Here is a 17,943-nt window from a genome sequence, read left to right as displayed (position 1 = left end):
ACACTTACTTAAATACACATACTTAAGTTCATTTTAATCAAACCAAATATGACTAGTGTGCGCACACCCTTTAGACTTTTCTGAAATGGACCAGCAACTGACCCTACATTCCCAGAAATCCAGTCAGTCTGGCATTCAATATCTCAAGCCTCTCTGAGAATCAGCTCTCTATTCCGCTGAGCGTTCACACTGGCATTTTTGACAGCGAACCTAAAGATACCGAACCTAAAGGCATAGTGATAAATTTACAACCTGATTGGTTGGGTTGAATGAAGTATATTTTGTGACGGAACTTACTGAACACTCCAAACTAAAGGAAAAGGTGTGTTCGACTTAAAGCGACTTTACCTTGTCAACACCTAATGCCGTCTTCTGGACTAAGCATGCTCATTGTTGCATGTACCGATGTTTTTTTTTTTTTTTTTTTTTCATCACCTGTGAACTCACGAAGAGCTCATGAAGGCGTTGCTCTACGTTTGCCCTGTGCTCATTTTGTTTTAGATACCACTTGTTCCTATTGTGAAATCATGCCGCATATCATTGCATCTTGTCATTACTTCCTTTTTTTGTTAGTTGAGAAGTATTTGGTCCTTGTTGCGTTCATATTTAATTCAAACCGCATCAGAGTTCATTAGAGAGTAGACCGAGACCGCTAAAAAATTGTTTGGTGCGCACCAAGGTTCGGATGGCAGCGTTCACACTTACTCAAATGAACCGCACTAACAAAGCAATTTCATTTTAATCAAACCAAACATGACAAGTGTGAACACACTCTTAGACTCATCTGAAATAGACCAACAACTGACCCAACATTCCCAGAAATCCAGTCAGTCTGGCATTCAAAATCGCAGGTCTCTCTGAGAATCAGCTCTTGATTCCACATAACCGCTTTTGTCATAACCTGACTATAATAAACATGACACATAATGGTCTTTATTTATGAGTATAAAGAGTTTTGAGAATATTTGAGTCATTTTCCAGTGTTTCCTCTGTCAACAATTTTGTTGATTATAATGAGAGCAATTAAGTTTTGTTTCACATGAAAAAAAAAAAAGCTATTCCTGGGTCAAGAACAGGTTTTTTTCTGGCTCAGAGCTACAGTGTAAATATGTGGGATGGTTCTAGATCAGAAAACAGCACAGTATTGATAGAAAAAGAGCTGTAATCTGGGTGTGACCCGTCTTTCCCTGGTTTATTCATTCTGGACACAAGCACAACCCAACCTCACCCCCTCCACCCTTGAATACAGCTGAAATCACACACCCCCTCCCTACGGACAGTATGGGACAGATGCATTTGGATTGGGGTGGATGTAGCTTTGGTGGGGGTTGTGTTCAGAGTCAGCAGGGGCTGATGGCAGCACTCTCAGCACTCTCTTTGTGCCGGTTTGCTCAGAAGCGTGAGGAATTTCCGCCGGGCCCCCCATGTGCTCAGCTGTTGGCCATTGCAGGGGAGAGTTGTGTGTTTTAACTCTCAAAATGTCTGCCTGGTGTTAAGCACCTCCATTCAGTGAGTGTTTGTTCCATGCAGCTGTAGTGGTGTCAATGTAAAATAGTTTCAATAGTTTTAACTTTCATTAAAAGTTATATTATTAAATCTTTGTTGTGTGCATTGTTCTAGCAAAAGGGCTTTGGCATTCAGAGATTTATTATTTATTTGTTATCATTAACAAAGTCTTTTCCCTCTTTTAGAAAATGGATATCAGTGGAGTTAAAGTGCTGGAGTCAGCTGATGACATCCAGGAGCGCCGACAGCAGGTTCTGGACCGGTACCGTCGCTTCAAGGAGCTGTCTACTGTGCGCAGACAGAAACTCGAAGACTCTTACCGGTTCCAGTTCTTCCGTCGAGATGCAGATGAGCTTGAGAAATGGATCCAAGAGAAGCTACAGATCGCCTCTGATGAGAACTACAAGGACCCCAGCAACCTACAGGTAAAAAAAAATAGGTTTCCTAAATGTCTTTTCTGAAATGTCACTGCTGTTCTTAAAGTGATTCCACCCTTAAGCTGTAAATTCCTTGACTGGGTCGGTCTGCTGTAATCAGTAGTGAATTGCTTTATAGAGTCATTAGATTGTAAAAGCTTGAATACAGTAAATACAGTACACAAGGTTGGTCATACAGCATTTTTCATTTTTCTCTCCATCTTTTAGGGAAAGCTCCAGAAACATCAAGCTTTTGAGGCAGAGGTGCAGGCTAACGCTGGGGCCATCATCAAACTGGACGAGACCGGCAATCTTATGATATCTGAGAGCCACTTTGCATCTGAAACCATTCGAGTAAGGCTCTTTCTTTTTAATACCACATGCTAGAGTTCCATAATGGAGAAAAGTGACATTTTTATAGTGTTTTAACTTTCTTATATGGATCAGTCTTTCACGCCTTACCGGACCTCTCAGCGACCAATTGTAAAAAGTGTCAATTATGGTGCTTTTATTCCAGTAGGTACTTGAGTGCGGTGAAACATTTAAAAAAGTTTAATTTTTACTTCTTCTAGATCTTTTTCCAGTCCTTCCAAAGACATGAGTGCTGTGTTCTTTTTCATTCTATCTCAAGTTTCTTATTTGTGACCTTGAACCACAAAACCATCATCTGAAATCTGAATAAATAAGCTTTCCATTGATGTATGTTTGTTAGGATAGGACAGTATTTGGCCAAGATACAACTTTTTGAGAATCTGAAATCTGAGGATCCAAAATATTGAGAAAATTGCATTTAAAGTTGTCCTAATGAAGCTTTTAGCAATGCATATTAATAATCAAAAATTAAGTTTTGATATATTTACGGTAAGAAATTTACAAAATATCTTTATGGAACATATGATCCTAATGATTTTTTGGCATGAAAGAAAAATCGATAATTTTGACCCATACAATGTATTTTTGGCTATTGCTACTTCAGACTGGTTTTGTGGTCCAGGGTCACATTTAGTATTTTTATTACAGTCCAAGCTGACTGACTTTTCAGAAAATATATTTCTAGACTTAAACTAAGCTGTCCTTAAATGATTTCTTATTAAATTTAGTTTTGATCCTAATTGTCTGTCTCTGTCCTCTCTGGAAACTCAGACCCGTCTAGAGGAACTTCACCGTCTGTGGGACCTCCTTCTGCAGAAGACTAAAGAGAAGGGAGTGCGTCTCCTGCAGGCCCAGAAACTGGTGCAGTACCTCCGTGAGTGCGAGGATGCCCTGGACTGGATCAGTGACAAGGTGAGAGAACACAGTAGATGTTATATATTACGCTGTATTTTAGGGCTGCACGATAGGTCGTTTAAGCATCGTCATCGCGATGTACGCATGCGCGATAGTCACATCGTGGCAGTCACGATGCAGGGAAAAAAAAAATTATGTGTGTCTGATTTTAAAATGTACTTTCTATATTTCTAAACTTTCTATTAACGGATCTATATTTGTCTAAAATAAAGTAATTAACTCATATTTAAGGGTTCTTTAAAAACTACAATGCACACGTTGCTTCACCTACTTCATGCATGCAGCCTCTGCGTGCGCATGGCAAAATGAGCGCGGGATGGGAGAAAAGCGCCGAAATGGAAGATTTGGTCGCAAAAAGAAACGCAACGTCGGTCATTTGGAAGTATTTTGGATACAAAAGGGATGCTGCTGACCAAAAACAGGTGCTTTGACGGGAGTGCCTGGCAGATGTTGCCACAACTCGCGGAAACACTACGAATTTAAGGGACCGTTCACATGTCGCGCCTAAAAACGCGTGGAAAACGCTAGGCGTGTCGCTTTCTCCTTCTTTCCAAAGCGCTCTGTAACTTGAGTGGCAGAGTGGCGTCTGCCGTTGCTAAGCAACCATGACCCGCGCTCTCCTAAAGACGTGAAAGTTTCAGCAAAGATAAATAAACAAAGATAAATGGATTTCCAAAACTAAAAATTGCTTGCAGTAGCTCTGCTGCTAAAAAAAATTGATCCCTGTAACAGCTATGATCAGCTGTTCCTCCATCTTGGCTAAGCTTTTAATGTTTTTCGTGAAAGGAAGAAGCTGATTTCCCTTTCATCAGGGTAAAAGAAACATTCATTATTAATTTCATATTAGAGCCTTGATTTGCCTGAATTGACAGTGAATAAGGTGAGTCAAACTGTTTATGAAACTACCCAAAATAAGCTTTAAAAAGTATTTTATTTCAGGGTTTTGATTATACTGTACTTTTACTTTTTTATTCTTTGAAAATGCTTACAAAATTACCCCAATTATTCTTGAATTATTATTAGATTTTTAAGCAGTTCAAAACAACCTGATGAACAAATGAATTTGTACACATCGCAATATATATCGCAAGAAAAAAAATATATCGCAATGTAATTTTTCCCCAATATCGTGCAGCCCTACTGTATTTATTACCTAATATATTTGAAGACACACTAACAATATTTTATTGCAGGAAGCTATTGCCACCTCAGAAGAGCTTGGCCAGGATCTTGAGCATGTGGAGGTTCTGCAGAAGAAGTTTGAAGAGTTCCAGACAGACCTGGCAGCCCACGAGGAGCGTGTGAATGAGGTGAACCAAGCAGCCGGTAAGCTAACCCAGGAAAGTCATCCCGAGGGCGAGCTCATCCTGAAAAAGCAGGAGGAGGTGAACGCTGCCTGGCAGAGGCTGAAGGGATTGGCTCAGCAGAGGCAGGGCAAGCTGTTTGGAGCTGCTGAGGTGCAGCGTTTCAACCGGTGAGTTATTCAAGACATTTGTAATCACTGTTTTACATGCAAATTTGTTTTTTTTTAAAGTCTTTAGTTACTAAAAGTTTCTGTTTTTACCTACAGTGATGTGGATGAGACAATCAGCTGGATTAAAGAGAAGGAGCAGCTCATGGCATCTGATGATTTTGGTCGTGACCTCGCCAGCGTTCAAGCTTTGCTTCGAAAACACGAGGGGCTGGAAAGAGACTTGGCAGCCTTGGAGGACAAGGTCAGTCTCTTTTTCTATCTTTACCTGAACTTTAAAAGGGACTCGACCCTCTTTTTATTTGTGATATACTGTCTCAGTCTAAATTACATTAACACTGGTGTTTTAGGAAGCCAAACAAATTAGAATATAATAATAATAATAAAAACAATGACAGTAATAGCCATATATCGTAAAACATTTGCCTTGTAAAATAAATCAAAAAGAATATTTCAGGGCTATATTATTTTTGCTTGACACTACAGTAAGGAAATTACTTTACCTATTTGAACCGCTTGCTGTCAGCAATTCACACTGTACTTTTAAGCTTTTATTTAGATGGAAACTGCAATAGAACTTTTATTTTGATGGAAAACTCCAGATTCTGTGAAAACGGGCTTACAAAAACACGTCTCACTACAAATATAGTGAAATTTTGTAATCATCTGCCAGAAAAACAATGCCCAACTGGTGACCGTTGCATTCCCAAATGCGCGTTAAACTCACAGCACATGAAATAAATAAGTTCAATGCATTCACCGTGAACTGAGCTGTTCTGAGGAAGAGAAAACACCGTATCACGAGCTGATCAACTGAACGAAGTGTGCGCTTCACTTTGAAACATGCTGCAAAAACAGACTTGATGAAGGAATTAAGCCATATTGTGCTTTTGGTTTTAGTTCATTGAGACTGTGACAAAATATTATGGCCCAAAACACAACTTTTAAGACCTTTTATGTTAGAATAAGAAATGTAAAAATATTTTAAAAACTGCATTTCATATAGTCATGTGACCACAATAATATCGAGACAGTTTTGCTGTGACGATATTGATATCATTACATCCCTAGTCGTTCAGTATATTTAATTTAGACATTCTCTGCTGTCTTCAGGTAAACACTCTTGGCGGTGAGGCAGACCGTCTGCAGCAGACACACCCCCAGAATGCCTCTCAGATCCACCTGAAAAGAGATGAACTCATTACCAACTGGGAGCAGATCCGTACCCTGGCAGCTGAGCGACACGCTCGGCTCAATGACTCCTACAGGTAGGTTAAGAAGAATCTTTTTGCTGTTGATCAATGCTTTAAACTGATTGGTTGATGACAATTTAAGCTCAGTTTAAGCACAGTGCTCGCTTGTGATCTCATGGTTGTCGTCTTGCTTCTAGGTTGCAGCGCTTCACTGCAGATTTTCGTGACCTGACCAGCTGGGTGACGGAGATGAAGGCTCTAATCAATGCAGATGAGCTGGCCAATGATGTGGCCGGAGCTGAGGCCCTGCTTGACCGCCATCAGGAGCATAAGGTATTTAAACTTTGAAAATCTAAACAAGTAAAGCAACATGGGACCACAAAACCAGCCATAAGGGTCAGTTTGTGAAAGCTGAATAAATACCATTTATGTATGGTTTGTTAGGATAGGACAATATTTGTCTGAGATACAGCTATTTAAAAATCTGAAATCTGAGGGTGCAAAAAAATTCTAATTATTGAGAAAATCACCTTTAAAGTTGTCCAAGTGAAGTTCTTAGCAATGCATATTACTAATCAAAAAATGAGTGTTGATATATTTAATATTTACAAAATATTCTCATGGAACATGATCTTTCTAAATATCCTAATGATTTTTGGCATAAAAGAGATATTGATAATTTTCACCCATAAAATGTATTGTTGGTTATTCCTACAAATACACCTATGCTACTTATGACTTGTTTTGTGGTTCAGGTTCACATATAGGATCTTAAACCTTTATCTCATTGAAACTGTGATTTCCTGCTTTAGTATAGCACTTATACTTACACTTATACTATACTAAGACCATAATGCCCATAATGTTTTCCAGGGCGAGATTGATGCTCATGAGGACAGTTTCAAATCTGCCGATGAGGCTGGGCAGGCTCTGCTGAACACCGGACATTATGCTTCTGAGGAAGTCAAGGAAAAGGTATGTCTGACCTTGGATCTGTGTCTTTGTAGGCTATTTTCAAACTCCTCATTGATGCCTTTTTTTTTTTTATTCTAAAGTGAGCATCTAAATAACCTTCATTTTGTGTTTGTTGCTATAGCTGGGCATCCTGTCTGAAGAGAAAGTGTCTCTTCTGGAGCTGTGGGAGCTACGCAGGCAGCAGTACGAGCAGTGCATGGACCTGCAGCTCTTCTACAGAGACACTGAGCAGGTCGACAACTGGATGAGCAAGCAAGAGGTACAAATTCACCTAGACCTTATATATTATACTTTCTCTTAAACGTGTAACAGTGAAGATTTAAACATTTCAAACTGTTTCAAAGGCTTTCCTGCTGAATGAAGATCTGGGCGACTCTCTGGACAGCGTTGAAGCTCTTCTGAAGAAACACGAAGACTTTGAGAAATCCCTCAGTGCCCAGGAAGAGAAAATCACTGTAAGAAATCACACAGATGTGATGTAAAAGTCAAGGCTTTGTATAATGGGTAAAAAACTTACTCCGTTTTCTCTACTGAAATATACAGGCACTGGATGAATTTGCCACCAAACTGATCCAGAACAATCACTATGCCAAGGAGGATGTGGCCACTCGCAGAGATGCAGTAAGTGGAGATTAGCACCCTGAAATGTCCTTCATTGCAACCTCGCAAGCACTTTCCCTGCCTCAATTATTGCTGACAGAAGTGCTGAATCACTGGTAATACTATGACTTAAAAACCTTTTTTTCTACTTCAGCTGCTGAGCAGACGCAACGCTCTTCATGAGCGCGCTCAGTTTCGCCGTGCTGCCCTGGAGGACTCTTTCCATCTGCAGCAGTTCTTCCGAGACTCTGATGAGCTCAAGAGCTGGATCAATGAGAAGATGAAGACTGCAACTGATGAGGCCTACAAGGTATGTTGTTCTAGAGTTGTTTTGCATGTTTGAATCAATTGTTTATATATCCTTCTTTCTCTAACCCTCCAAAAATTCTCTTTCAGGACCCATCCAACCTGCAGGGTAAGGTGCAGAAGCACCAGGCCTTCGAAGCCGAGCTCTCTGCCAATCAGAGCCGCATTGATGCTCTGCAGAAGTCAGGACAGGAGCTGGTCGATGGGAAACACTATGCCTCCAGCGAGGTGTCCACCCGAATGGATGAGGTCAGCTCTCAGTGGAAGAAACTTTTGGAGGCAACTGAACTCAAAGGTTAGAAACTGGCATATTTTGGCAGTATAAAAAAGTAAATATGAAACTAAAGGCAGACTTTTGAGCAATATAACTATTTACTCATTCAGGAATTAAGCTGCGTGAAGCAAACCAGCAGCAGCAGTTCAATCGTAATGTAGAGGACATCGAGCTGTGGCTGTATGAGGTTGAGGGACACTTAGCCTCCGATGACTTTGGCAAAGACCTGACCAGCGTCCAGAACCTTCAGAAAAAACATGCTCTGCTGGAGGCTGATGTGGCTGCTCACCAGGTAACAATGTCTTAAGGATTTTCAGTGTAACTGATATTAGACATTTTTTACACTGTTTCTTGTATAGTTTTGTGCTTTTGTCAGTTTTTTTTTTAAACGTCCTAACTGACAGCTTGTTCCTCTCTTCTTTACAGGACCGTATTGATGGCATTACTATTCAGGCCAAGCAGTTTCAGGAGGCTGGCCATTTTGATGCTGATAACATCCGCAAAAAACAAGAGGCTCTGTTGGCACGCTACGAGGCCCTAAAGGAGCCCATGGCTGCCCGTAAACAAAAGCTGTCAGACTCTCTGCGCCTTCAGCAACTTTTTAGGGACGTAGAAGATGAGGAGACCTGGATCCGAGAGAAGGAACCCATTGCATCCTCCACCAACAGAGGTTAGTTTGATTTTAAATGACATGAAATGAACTATAAACTGTTTTGATATATTAAAACGGTTTTCTCATACTCTCTCAGGAAAAGACCTTATTGGAGTCCAGAACCTTCTGAAGAAACACCAGGCTCTGCAAGCGGAAATCTCTGGCCATGAACCTCGAATCAAGGCTGTTACACAGAAGGGAGAGGCCATGATTGATGAGGGTAGGATTTAATTCTAGCACTTTCATAAGATAGACTTTCTGTTTTTAAAACACCTTTATTCATAACTCAAAGTAGAAACAAAATGTTTTTGTAAATGAAATGCCTTTTTCCACCATTTCAGGACACTTTGCCGGGGAGGATGTGAAAGCTAAGCTGCAAGAGCTGCATAACCGTTGGGATGGACTGAAGGGAAAAGCAGCCCAGCGTAGACAGGATCTGGAGGACTCCCTTCAGGCTCAGCAGTACTTTGCTGATGCCAATGAGGCTGAGTCTTGGATGAGAGAGAAGGAGCCCATCGTAGGAAGCACCGATTATGGCAAAGACGAAGACTCTGCAGAGGTAAACAAGGATCTTAAATGATTGTTTCAAAGTACTTAAAGGAGAAGTTCACTTCCAGAACAAACTCACACCCTTGTCACCCAAGATGTTCTCCAACTTCAAAATCACCCTAGATAACCGTTTTACGTTATCTCATACGTCCACTTTGTAAACACGGAGTCGGTACTATTGCAGCGATGTAGGACGATTTTGAAGTTGGAGGAGAAAATGAGATGGGAGTTTTTCCGACATACCCTAACTGTCTTGAACCGGAAAATGCAGATTTCATGCAGAGCGAGACAAGATGAACATTTGAGGAAGAAAGGAATAGAAATTGTACATTGTTTTAGAAAAGAACTGATCTTTTCGCTAGATAAGACCCTTCTACCTAAGCTGGGATCATTTAGAGCCCTTTGAAGCTGCTTTTAAGCTGAATTTTAGAAGTTCAACTTCAGGGGCACCATATAAGTCCATGGAGAGAAATCCTGAAATGTTTTCCTCAAAAAACATAATTTCTTTACGACTGAAGAAAAAAAAGACATGAACATCTTAGATGACAAGGGGGTTAGTATCTGTAAGTTTATCTGTAAATTTTTGTTCTGGAAATGAACTTCTTCAACTGGCAGATATCAACTCAATTGCTTTTGCAGTGTCTTATATCACAGTTTTGTATGAAAAACATTTGGCTCTAAAATGTCACTGTTATCATTTAAAGGCTCTGCTGAAGAAGCACGAGGCACTGATGTCTGATCTGAGTGCATATGGCAGCAGCATCCAGGCCTTAAAAGAACAAGCCGAGGCCTGCAGAGTAAGATCACATCATAACAATTTTGCACTGACCAAAAGATAACAACACAAACCTATTTTTGGTCCTAAATTTGGTCCTTTTCATTGATTTAATCAACAGCAACAAGTGGCACCCACTGATGATGAGACTGGCAAGGAGCTGGTTCTTGCTCTATATGACTACCAGGAGAAAAGTCCACGTGAGGTCACCATGAAGAAGGGCGACATCCTCACTTTGCTCAACAGCACCAACAAGGTGATTAAATAGGGCATGCTACATGTGTGACTTAGCATGCCAATTTGGATTCTTGTAAGTGATATATATTTTGTTTTCAGGACTGGTGGAAAGTGGAAGTGAACGACAGGCAGGGCTTTGTTCCCGCAGCGTATGTGAAGAAGTTGGATCCGACTCAATCTTCCTCTCGCGAGAATCTGCTAAACGAACAGGGCAGCATCGCTCTGCGACAGGAGCAGATTGACAATCAGTAAGAGTCGTTCTGCTTTTGGTTTTCTAATCAAAAATGATTATATGCAGACTTCTTACATCGTTTAGTATGCATTCGGGCTATTAATGCCTCAAAAGTTTAAGGTCAGAAATGATCAGAATTTAATATTTTCATTTGGCAAAGATTCATTAAATTCATCAAAAGTGACAGTAAATACATTTATAATGTTACAGAAGATTTTTCACATTTGTTCTTTTGAACTTTGTTCATCATTTTAATTGATGGCCCTAATGCATGTATTTGTAATGATTTTTCAACCTTACACCTTACATTCCAACAAAATCATTTCTTTTTAACACAAAGCCTCTTAAGATCTTTGCATCTTTATTCTTCCTGCAGCCCAAAAAAGGCATCTGTAAAAAAAAACTAACTCCTAATAATGTTTCTGACCCCTCGTTACTCCTCTTTTTTCCTTTCTTTTCTTTCTTGTTTTCTTTCTTTCCTTAATGTAATGCTTGCATGTGTCTGCTTGCCCTGCCCTGTGGCAGGACTGTGGTCACCAAGGAGGTGTGCAGCGTGTCTGTACGCATGAAGCAGGTGGAGGAACTGTGAGTAGGCCCGACCAATGTCATTTATTTAACCTCCATCATGGCAAAATGCTCATCCACATTCCCCTCATCCATCTTGTTGCTTCTCTCATGCTTTAGGTCTGCTATCAATCTATCTTCCTGTATGTTTATCTGTTCATCAGATCATTGTGTCATTCTTCCTGCTCTTCTATTCCATCAAGGGATAGATGTTTACATCTCTTCTGAGGATGTTGTCATTCTGAGCTTTTGCTTTTCGTAGAATTGTTGTCTAGATGTTTCACTCTGCATTTTCAGTTGCTGACTCTGCAGATTTCGCACCCCTGTCCCATTTCCTTTTCTAGAAGGAGATGTTTCAGTTAGAGTGTTGAGGTAAGAGTTGCATTAAAGGTTCTCACCTTTCTCTGTAGGTATGGTACACTGCAAGAGTTGGGAGAGAAGAGGAAGGACATGCTGGAGAAGAGTTGCAAGAAGTTTATGCTTTTCCGTGAGGCGAATGAGCTGCAGCAGTGGATCAATGAGAAAGAATCAGCGCTTACTAATGAGGAGGTCGGCTCTGATCTGGAGCAAGTGGAAGTGCTGCAGAAGAAGTTTGATGATTTCCAGAAGGTATGTTTCTCCTACTCAAATGTGAACCTGGACTACAAAACCAGTAATAAGTAGCACTGGTATATTTGTAGCAATAGCCAACAATAAATACATTGTATGGGTCAAAATGATCAATATTTCTATTGTGCCAAAAATCATTAGGATATTAAGTAAAGATTGTGTTCCATGAAAATATTTTGTAAATTTCTTACCGTAAATATATCAAAACTTAATTTTTGATTAGCAAAATGCATTGCTAAAAGCTTCATTTGGACAACTTTAAAGGTGATTTTCTCAATATTTCGATTTATTTTTTATTTTATTTTTTTATTTTTTTTATGCACCCTCAGATTCCAGATTTTCAAATAGATGTATCTCAGCCAAAGCTTATTTATTCAGCTTTCAGATGATGTATAAATCTCAATTTCAAAAAATTGACCCTTATGACTGGTTTTGTTGTGCAGAGTCACATTCAGACTCATTTATATTTGGACATGAGCATTAACTAATATTCCCGATTCTATTTTTTATTGTTACTAGGATCTGAAAGCAAATGAGTCTCGACTGAGAGACATAAACAAGGTGGCATCTGAGCTGGAGTCTGAAGGACTGATGGCAGAAGAGGCTCCTGTTGTGCAGGCCCAGGTACGACGAAAAACACTTCACACACACAGTGAATTTGATTAAACATACGTTGCCACTAAAACGTTTGGTGTTATTTATTTATTTATTTTTTTCTGAAGTAATTGTCAAGACATTCATAATGTTACAAAGATTTCTGTTTTAAATAATTGCTGTTTTCAGCTTTCTTTTTATGAAAGAATTACTAGGCAGCAAAACTGTTTACTACATTGATAATAATGAGAAATGTTTTTTAAGCACCAATTTAGCATATTGGAATCATTTCTGAAGAAAATGGAAGTTATTTTAAATTGTAATAAAATTTTATTTCATTCTGTGTCAACTCAATCAGAGATCCCCAGCTTTTTTGATTTTGCTCATATTTTGTCAGAAGAAAGATAGACATGTATAGTGATGAAAGTATCATTAAAATATTAAATGTCATTAATGAATAGTAATCCATTATTTTGTTGAGGGGGTTAAAATGGACATTTTCACCTGAGATTTAGAGCTAAATAGATATGGGCATCTCAAATAGGCTCTATGTCCAGATTGTTGAAAATTACACATTTTTATTTAAGTAAAATAAGTATCAGCTGTATACAAAGTGAACAACATTTGGTTTTCAACCACTGAAAATGAGTAATACTCAACAATCTGAAAATAGAGCCTCATTGAGATCCCCATATCTCTGGGACTGAACAATGTAGGGCCACTGAAAATGTGTACATTTAATGATTTACTCTTGGAGCCACTTCTGAAATTATAATATCTCTAGAACTGAACTATATAGGGCTTTAAAAATGAAGATGTTAAAAGGAAAGTTTGTTCAAACCCAATATCTAAAAAGACATTAAGTTATCTTTAATACTTCTTGAGTTATAGGCTTTCAAACTTTGGAGAAAAATCTTGAAAAGTGCTGTTTCCCCTTTTTTGAATGGTCACCATTGGCACATAACGCAACAAAGATTACTAAAGTCAGCAGATTTGACTAATAAAGCCACTATTCTCTGTGTAAAAATAATATTATAATGCTGTCATCTTTCTGAAGTAATTTTTACCCCCTTGTAATTTGGCTCTGAATCTCACGTAAAAATTGCCATTTTCACCTCCCTTTACAAAATAGTGGATTACTCAGTAAAAAATAATCCATGACATTTAATATTTTATATTTCATCACTATACATGTCTATAGTTCTTCAGAAAAAAAAATCCAAAATTTAAAATTTGGTTGATTTGACACGGAATGACCCAATATTGCCGTTTTTTTACTGTATTTTGTTTATATACATGCATTATTTCTAAATTATAAAAACATTTACCAAGCCCAAACTTTTTGACAGTAGTGTACATCATGTTTTCTAAGTTTTGAGTCATTTCACTCATGAATTTTTGGTTTACATTCAAACTTGGAAGAGTGTACTTCAGAATAGTATTCTTATTTAAATGCCTGAATTAATGAGTTTTATGAATTTGATCTTACCTATTTTTTCCCTTTCTCCTTCCGACCCTCCATTCCTTCATCACACCACCCTTTCATCCCACCATCAGCAAGTAGAGATGCTGGGCTCAGCTCCTGGCAAGGTCATTATTGTTTTACAACATTCATTGGGGTGTCTTCATGAAACAAACACAGAAATATCATACAATGTTTTTTTTTTTTTTTTTTTTTGTTAAAACTGATTGTATTTATTATGTATTACTGTATATATTTTACAGGATGAAGCAGATGCCAAAGGTGCATCTCCGTGGAAGGTAATATAGCATGCTTGATTTGAAATTCTTTAAATATTTTATATTAAATCATCTAATCTTGGGTAATGAAATTGTTGTTTGTTTAGTCTTTATGCAGGGTCTTGTTCTCATCCACAGTGGTGTTTGGTTACAGAATGAACTGAGTCTGGTTCTTATAACTCCTCTTATGACACTTCCTTGACTGGTGTATTTTCTTCTCTTCTTTTCCTGCCCTCTCTTTGTTTTTTGCACTTTTTTTTTTTACCAATATAGTCTGTTCGCTTGGCTGTTCAAACAACGGCCAACTTTAATACTATTAAGGTAAGATTCTAGGTTCTTCGTTTCCATCTTTAAACCTTCCCTCAACCGATCCCGCTAAATCCTGCATTGTGCCTCTTGTACCTGGAGGTCTAACTCATTGTGATGGTCTTGTACTCTCACTTTGTTCCCTATGTCCTGAACCATCAACTGTGCAGTTGCATCCCCTTCCTTTTGTTTCCATTCATGAGTCTGTGTTGACCATTTGAAGTAACTCCTTTGTGTTTTCACACGTATGTTTTGGTGGAGGAAAAAGCCATTCTAGATTGCATTAACGCTTCTTTTTTTAGTGGCCGGTGCATCCACTCAAGATGTCCATAACTCTCATCACTCATCTTATGTGCTTTAGTGTTGTAGTGTTTCTGTTTATGCCACTCACCCATACTGTTGCTTTTGCTGTTGATATGAAGAGCAAAGTATGGCGCAAAAGATATAGAACCCTTTGTTATGTGGCGCTTTGGATAGTGGTTTGGCTGTTTAAATTTCATGTTTCTGAATGCCATAAAGGTTTGTTTTTCATCAGTCATGTAAGACGTGACCTCAGGGAGTCGAAATCTGGACCTATAACCTGACCTCTGATTAGCTGCTAATGGTTTTATGTTTGTGTGTAGGAGCTGAACAACCGCTGGAGGTCCTTGCAGCAGCTGGCTGAAGATAGAAGCAACATGCTGGGCAGTGCTCATGAGGTGCAGAGGTTCCACAGGTACATATATGCCACTGGTTAACCTCAAAATGATCTGTCATATATACTGTTATGTTTATGTTATGCTTGAATGATGTGCAGAGGATTTCAGCTCAGTGTGTGATTTACAGGGATGCAGATGAGACCAAGGAATGGATCGAAGAGAAGAACCAAGCCCTGAACACTGATAACTACGGCCATGATCTTGCCAGCGTGCAGGCTCTGCAACGCAAGCACGAAGGCTTTGAGAGAGACCTGGCTGCTTTAGGGGACAAGGTAAAATGTTAATTTTTGGTTTAGTTTGTGGTTCATTCCTAATAGAACATCTACTAAATATCTAGTTCAGTCATGAAACTCTATATATAGGGCCCTTTGATTTCTGCGATATGGAAATGGAATTTATTGTATAATGTTGAATTTCGTGGAATTTGCCAAGTTTTGGATTAATAAATCAAAAGTAGATCAGTACACTTATATCAAAATGCGATATGGACTAGTGTCTGTGAATATTAAGCCACAAAAATACTATTGAAACATGAATCCTGCATGTGAATCCTGTGTGAACGAAAGGTGTGGTTTTGTTTACTACACACACACTGAAAAAATGGATTTTATAGGGTCCTATATGTGGCACAGCATGGTTTCCGCCAGTCCTTAAGTCTCTTTACATTTAGTTGTATCAAATTTAAGGCCATTAAAGTCTTAAATGGTACAAGAACAAGCGAAAATTAACCCATATTTTTACACAGCAAAAAGAAGATCATAAAGAAGATCATGCAAATATAAAAATCTTTTAAAAATTATAAAAATCTAAACAATTAAGACCGTGAAATATATTTGTTTAATTAATATAATGTTTGATAATAATTGTTTAATTTAGTATAATAATTGATACTTTTATTTGTGCAGGTCTTAAAAAGCTTTAAAATCCTGCATATACCCACTGCCTGATCGGTCCTTCAAATACAAACTGCTAACATTATTAATTACACAGCACAAGCTGATTGTCCTCTACTGATTCTAAAGCCAGTGAGCTAAAGATTTAAATAGTCTAGTTTAGTATTTGCTGTAAGTTGGTTCTGCTGCATGTTATCAGAGTTCCTCTGAAACCCTCGACCTCCCCCAGCACCACCTGTCTAGACCTGCTACAGGTTTTATGTGTGTCTATTCATGCAGCAGCATATCTTACATGCTTGTGTATCAGACCTAGTTTGCCAAGAAAAAATACAACAACATATTTATTAATATTTATTAATATGCTAAAACTATTTGGAGAGTTGTCATGACTGATAAGTAATTTTTTCCTTGGCGCAGGTAAACTCTCTTGGTGAGACTGCTGAGCGTCTGATTCAGTCTCATCCTGAGGCTGTGGACGACATCCAGGAGAAGTGCACTGAGCTGAACACAGCCTGGAGCAGCCTGGTGGGTCGTGCTGACCAACGCAAAGAAAAACTGGGCAACTCTCACGACCTGCAGCGCTTCCTTAGTGACTTTAGGTGAGAAGGAGGAAAAAAAGGGATGGAAAGAATATAAAATATGCCAAACAAACAACTTAGAGAAGCTATATGACATCAGAGCAATAATTAACAAATCTGTGCTTCTCTCATCCAGAGATCTCATGTCCTGGATCAATGGAATCAGAGGACTGGTGTCTTCAGATGAGCTGGCCAAGGACGTCACTGGAGCTGAAGCCCTTTTGGAGAGACATCAGGTACTTAAAAACACCTATGATCTGTACTTCGTTACAGCTGCTTAGAAGATTTAGCCCATGAACAAATGCTAAACACTCAAATGTTCACATTCCGTAGGAACACCGCACTGAGATCGACGCTCGTGCAGGCACCTTCCAGGCCTTTGAGCAATTTGGACAGCAGCTGCTTGCCCGTGGCCACTATGCCAGCCCCGAGATCCAACAGAAGCTGGAGGCTCTTGAACGGGAACGTGCTGACCTGGAAAAAGCCTGGGTCCAGCGCAGGATGATGCTGGATCAGTGCCTGGAGCTGCAGGTCAGCAAGGACCACATTTGGATTTGTTACACAGAACTTGGACACCTTAACGTGTTTCCATCAAATTATATCATATGTTTGTTTTTGTCTCCTGTAGCTGTTCAACCGAGACTGCGAGCAGGCTGAAAACTGGATGGCTGCTCGTGAGGCCTTCTTGGCCAGCGATGACAAGGGAGACTCCCTGGACAGTGTGGAGGCTCTCATCAAGAAACATGAGGACTTCGATAAGGCTATCAATGTGCAGGTCAGAAATCGCTATTGTAATACAGTTGAGGTCAAAAGTTTATACCCCCCTTTTAGAATCTGCAAAATGTTAATTTTACCAAAATAATCATACAAAATGCATGTTATTGTTTATTTAGTACTGACCTGAATGAGATATTTCACATAAAAGACGTAGTCCACAAGAAAAAATAATAGTTGAATTTATAAAAAATTACCACATTCAAAAGTTTACATCCCCTTGATTCTTAATACTGTGTTCTTACCTGAATGATTCACTGCTGTTTTTTTTTTTGTTTGTTTCATGATAGTTGTTCATATACTTGTTTAGAAAAGTTTTTCAAGTCCCACAAATTCTTTGGTTTTCCAGCATTTGTTTATTTTAACCCTTTCCAACAATGACTGTATGATTTTAAGATCTATCTTTCACACTGAGGACAACTGAGGGACTCATATGCAACTATTACAGAAGGTTCAAATGTATTAAGACCCAGAGGGTGAAAACTTTTGAACAGAATGGAGATGTGTACATTTACCTCAGTTGTCATCATTGTGAAAAGATGGATCTCAAAATCATACAGTCATTGTTGGAAAGAGTTCAAATACACAACAATGCTAGAAAACCAAAGAATTTCGAGATCTGAAGTATTTTTCTAAAGAACAAGAGGCTAATGAACAGCTATCACTAAACACAAAAAATGGGGTCATTTTTATAAATAGAACTATTATTTTCTC

The 17,943-nt window shown here is 38.9% G+C and overlaps 1 protein-coding gene across 15 annotated transcripts in view; it reads left to right on the top strand.

The window, feature by feature from the left end:
• Window positions 1-17,943, top strand: part of sptan1 (spectrin alpha, non-erythrocytic 1) — a 46,642-nt gene that overhangs the window by 13,498 nt on the left and 15,201 nt on the right. For 7 of the 15 annotated variants that reach the window (XM_073825112.1, XM_073825113.1, XM_073825120.1 and 4 more), the window contains 32 exons: window positions 1,692-1,931; window positions 2,151-2,276; window positions 3,066-3,206; window positions 4,403-4,683; window positions 4,780-4,924; window positions 5,794-5,948; window positions 6,071-6,206; window positions 6,747-6,848; window positions 6,970-7,107; window positions 7,193-7,303; window positions 7,392-7,469; window positions 7,603-7,758; window positions 7,845-8,049; window positions 8,139-8,320; window positions 8,455-8,698; window positions 8,778-8,900; window positions 9,022-9,239; window positions 9,934-10,026; window positions 10,126-10,260; window positions 10,341-10,489; window positions 10,999-11,058; window positions 11,448-11,646; window positions 12,166-12,270; window positions 13,798-13,830; window positions 13,966-14,001; window positions 14,254-14,301; window positions 14,910-15,001; window positions 15,112-15,256; window positions 16,295-16,476; window positions 16,592-16,691; window positions 16,789-16,986; window positions 17,084-17,230. In XM_073825112.1, the coding sequence (XP_073681213.1) occupies window positions 1,695-1,931; window positions 2,151-2,276; window positions 3,066-3,206; window positions 4,403-4,683; window positions 4,780-4,924; window positions 5,794-5,948; window positions 6,071-6,206; window positions 6,747-6,848; window positions 6,970-7,107; window positions 7,193-7,303; window positions 7,392-7,469; window positions 7,603-7,758; window positions 7,845-8,049; window positions 8,139-8,320; window positions 8,455-8,698; window positions 8,778-8,900; window positions 9,022-9,239; window positions 9,934-10,026; window positions 10,126-10,260; window positions 10,341-10,489; window positions 10,999-11,058; window positions 11,448-11,646; window positions 12,166-12,270; window positions 13,798-13,830; window positions 13,966-14,001; window positions 14,254-14,301; window positions 14,910-15,001; window positions 15,112-15,256; window positions 16,295-16,476; window positions 16,592-16,691; window positions 16,789-16,986; window positions 17,084-17,230 (4,500 nt within the window). In that variant the 5' untranslated portion in view covers window positions 1,692-1,694. Of the gene's footprint in view, window positions 1-1,691; window positions 1,932-2,150; window positions 2,277-3,065; window positions 3,207-4,402; window positions 4,684-4,779; window positions 4,925-5,793; window positions 5,949-6,070; window positions 6,207-6,746; window positions 6,849-6,969; window positions 7,108-7,192; window positions 7,304-7,391; window positions 7,470-7,602; window positions 7,759-7,844; window positions 8,050-8,138; window positions 8,321-8,454; window positions 8,699-8,777; window positions 8,901-9,021; window positions 9,240-9,933; window positions 10,027-10,125; window positions 10,261-10,340; window positions 10,490-10,998; window positions 11,059-11,447; window positions 11,647-12,165; window positions 12,271-13,797; window positions 13,831-13,965; window positions 14,002-14,253; window positions 14,302-14,909; window positions 15,002-15,111; window positions 15,257-16,294; window positions 16,477-16,591; window positions 16,692-16,788; window positions 16,987-17,083; window positions 17,231-17,943 lie in introns of those variants that run through there. The other 8 variants (XM_073825125.1, XM_073825123.1, XM_073825121.1 and 5 more) reach the window with 3 other exon arrangements.

Source organism: Garra rufa, chromosome 19 (genome assembly GCF_049309525.1).
Source record: "Garra rufa chromosome 19, GarRuf1.0, whole genome shotgun sequence".
NCBI lineage: Eukaryota > Metazoa > Chordata > Actinopteri > Cypriniformes > Cyprinidae > Garra > Garra rufa.
The sequence above is the reverse complement of the archived record's forward strand: the minus strand, read 5'-3'. Positions and strand labels throughout refer to the sequence as shown.